Source organism: Patella vulgata, chromosome 7 (assembly GCF_932274485.2).
Source record: "Patella vulgata chromosome 7, xgPatVulg1.2, whole genome shotgun sequence".
Classification (NCBI taxonomy): Eukaryota; Metazoa; Mollusca; class Gastropoda; family Patellidae; genus Patella; species Patella vulgata.
Genome location: NC_065885.2, coordinates 51,698,232 through 51,702,260, shown reverse-complemented (window position 1 = coordinate 51,702,260; position 4,029 = coordinate 51,698,232). Strand labels below are relative to the sequence as shown.

Genomic DNA, 4,029 nt, shown 5'->3' with positions numbered 1-4,029 from the left:
TAAGCCAAATCTTCAACTGTTCAATTATAGCCTATCAAGTATAAATTAGGTCAACCAGATATTATAAACAGACCGCAATAATGTACGATAATTTTATCATTTACAGTACTGTCTCTTTAAAGAATTCACCAAGAAAACTACAACTAAAAGTGTTTAAGATACACTATTCAATTATACTCGGGTCAAGATGAATTATCACATGACTATTTCTCAATAACCTTTTACCCACGCACATAAATAGAGATACAACTATTGAAGTCAGCACATTGTCACAACAGTTTGTACTATCTGGAGTGAGCCAGAGTGCAGTAATATAGAGATGGCCAACATGTCGGTAGTGATTTTACTAATTGTATTTGTGGTTTCTACGTTAGCGTCTCCTCTGTTATTTAATCGTCTTGATAAACATCAATATACAGGTAATAATTCTTTTGTTCATTATCTGCTTTAACGGCGTCAGCATTTACACTACAGTCTGTGTGTGGCACCTCGGTGGCTCAGTGAGTAAGACGTTGGCGTAGACCCGTCTTCATAAGCCCAGTGGAGCAACACGATGAGACGTTAAATCTTATTTCTTTTCTGCGTGTCCGTGTGTGTGTTGGGGGGGGGGGGGGCTCATGGGTGTTGGCAGAGAAGTTCCTCTGGATATTTCAGTGTGGTTTCCCCTTGTCGGTGGTACAGAGCGCAGTACCTGGCAAGAAGCAGCGTCTATTTGTTCGGATGGGACGAAAAACGGAGGTCCCGCATGCACAAAAAGAACCCTTGACAGTTGGAATTCGAGAAAGAGAAGGTGAACAGAGACTCAATGACAGACCTTATGATTTACTTGTTAAACTGGTGTTCCATTGGCAAATAATTTGTTTTGGGTGTTTGTTTTTAGATTGTCAAAAGATTAATGATGCAGGATATAAGAAGACAGGCCAATATTTATTATGGTACGCAAAAACCAACGATACCAACCTTCATCCATTTACAGTAAGTATATAGATTTGGTTAAAGAAAGTTGACACCGGAGAAAGGTCGTGTCTTGGGCCCCGTTTCACAAAATTCCTAAAGCAATGCTAACGAGCTGCTACAGAGAGTACTTTCATTGGTATACTGAGTTCATTTGTCGACTAATCTAAATAGTCGATACATTGTCTATAGGGTTTTTGTCGGTTAGTAAATATATGATTTAGATTGTATTCAAAATCTTAGACAAATCTGTCGATTTATCGATGAGATTATAAATGTTTCAACTACATGTACCAATATGCGAGTCGTCTAAATGTTTTAGTGGTTTTCTAGTAATTTAGACTAACATAATTTGCTTCAGCTAAGGGTATTGTGCAGTGTGTGTGTGTGTGGGGGGGGGGGCGTAGGACCCACAGAAAAGGTTAGGCAGGCGACACTGCTCCTTGTCACGTGTGGGATCGAAAACACGGCACTTGACACAATGACAGATCTTATATTTTAAACCATTCGGTCACCTAACACCCGATAATGCTGAAAATCATCGCTTCAGTAGTAGGTAAACAATGAAATGAAATGGGGTTTAATGCTCTGACTGAGCTAATGAAGGTAGGTATAACATCCAATACGTAAGATTATGCTGACTGATATTTTGTGTGCTTTATTCAGAAGATGTCTTTATTTTTGTGAAAGGAGCCAAGGTGGCTCAGTGAGCATAGCTCGCAAACGTGGAGTTTCTATGTTCAATCGAGGCGTGGTTCCCCCTTGTCAGTGGTGCAGGACAGGGCGTCTGGCAAGGGACAATGTATAGTCGTTCGGATGGTACGAAAAACCGAGGTCCCGTGTACACATTGGCGTGTACGTAAAACATTGGCGTGCACATAAAAGAATCCTTGACAGAGTAAGAGTGGGCCATAGCTCCACTGTCCGGGCAAAATTTTCCTCATTTCACACTGTAAATATGCCCGTCTTCATTATCCGAGTCGGGGCAGAACAGGATGACGTTAAACCCCATTTCATTTCACCCTACCCTTTTTTGTAAACTAAAGACGCAAGTACAGGGAAAGATCCTCCAATTTTATAATTTTCCTGTTTGGTTTTTCCTCATGTAAAGCCGCATTAGGCTAAGAAGATATAATGTAATGTATACTCTAAGATAATAATACATTTATTTAATTCAAAGGTCGAGTGTCAAATGAAAGGTGATGCTGCTTACACGGTCATACAGAGGCGAATGTATGGAAATGAAAACTTTTACCGTACTTTCAGTGATTATGTAAATGGTTTTGGTCACCCACAAGGAGATTACTGGGCTGGGCTCAATCTCATATATCATCTGACATCAACTGGTAATAATGTTCTAACTGTACAGATGCAGGACTGGAGTGGAAATAATAAAAATGCTAGATACTCATATTTTAGATTGATTGATAATATCCATTTTGTCTTAAATGTTGGTGGATTTTATTCAACTGATGTCGCCGATGACTTGTCGTTCAATAATGGTTATGCATTTGCTACATATGACAAGCCTGATGTCAATCATTGTGCCATTAATCAAAAAGGTGGATGGTGGTACAATTACTGTACCTATGCCCTTCCTAATGGCGTGTATTATCCTGGAGGCCCTTACACGCCATCTAGTGGATATTACGATGGTATTTATTGGAAAGATTGGTTAGGATATGGTTATTCTTTAAAATTTATCAGTTTGTCTTTATCTAATCAATAAAAATTGTCCAAAACATTTCACAAATTTAATTTTATTCATCTTTAATGTTACACAAATCATGTACTGTTTTTATGTATGAAACTTATTTTTTATATGATCAATTGATTGAAAGATAACAGAGTTTACAAAGCAGCACGATTTCATTTATTCGCCTTATAGATTTAATTTTCATGATTATAAAAATAATTTTATTTACTAGTTGATTTGTATGGAAGCCTATAACTACCATTCATAATTTCTACTGTTCGCCCCTTCAGAAGGCGAAAGTCGAAAAGTAGAAGTTACGACAAAATGGTAGGCGACAGCACGCTAGGCAAGTCATAATCGATTCGAAAATAGGAAATTAAGAAATAGTACACAGCGATAATAGCGCCCCTCGTTTTTTCCTAATTTCTAATTTTCGACTTGCATTTTGGCTTGTATACCGTCTTGTCGACTTTCGAAAACTGAACGGAAAAGAACAAACGTTGGAAGTATGTAGCGGGGATGTTAAATGGATGTTCATCGGAAGCCTAGCGGATGAAAGCGGACGGAAGTGGATGACAGCTCCGGCAAACTCCAGACATCCTTCAATATACTAGATACATCCTACATACAAACGCTTTGTCCGTTTTGAAAACTTTATATACGAGATGCATACGCTTACATCCTTTCTGTTTACGTGCTACTAACGATGTACAGACGTTCCATGTACCTTATCTTTCCTCCCTATTTCCGTTTTCAGCTGGAGCGGATGTCAGTTGCGAGGATGCAGAGAGGATACAGTGGACGTTTAAAGGATGATAACGGACATGGAACGTTTGGTGCTCGTATATGTCGCGCATTTACATCGTACTTGGCAGAAAGTTCATCCGTTATAAAAGTTTTGTGCAGCTCAAAACTTATTTGCGCGGATGAAATCAAAATGAACGGATGCTCGATGGATAGAGCGTATGAAACACGTATGCAATGAGTACACAACGGATGCATGGCGTTTTCAAACGGAGGGCACGTTTTTTCTCCGTTTTACATCCTCTTTGCATCCGTAAGTGCAGTGGGACCGGGCCTTAATGTATTTTGTGGAGAGGGAGAGAGAGAGAGAGGCGGGGGTAACGTCCACTCGACACAAACTAAGTGTTATTCAGAGACTATGGTGCAATTTTATTTTAAAAATTGGCGATGAGAGAGAGAAAGAGAAATGAAGTGAAATGTAATTGGGGTTTAACGTCCTACTGTTCTGCTCCGCACTGGGTTAATGAAGACGGGCATACGCTATACAGTGTTCTATAAGGGAAATTTTGTCCGGACAGCGGCAATACGGCCAACTATTAAAGCGAATCACAACTGTCAAGGGATCTTTTACGTGC

General features: G+C 39.5%; 1 protein-coding gene across 1 annotated transcript; it reads left to right on the top strand.

The window, feature by feature from the left end:
- Nucleotides 1-250: 250 nt before the first annotated feature.
- Nucleotides 251-2,718, top strand: LOC126828566 (angiopoietin-related protein 1). Its single transcript, XM_050558411.2, has 3 exons — nucleotides 251-419; nucleotides 881-975; nucleotides 2,135-2,718. The coding sequence occupies exons 1-3, from the start codon at nucleotides 320-322 to the stop codon at nucleotides 2,681-2,683; spliced, it is 744 nt and encodes a 247-aa protein (XP_050414368.1). The 5' UTR covers nucleotides 251-319; the 3' UTR covers nucleotides 2,684-2,718.
- Nucleotides 2,719-4,029: the final 1,311 nt, after the last annotated feature.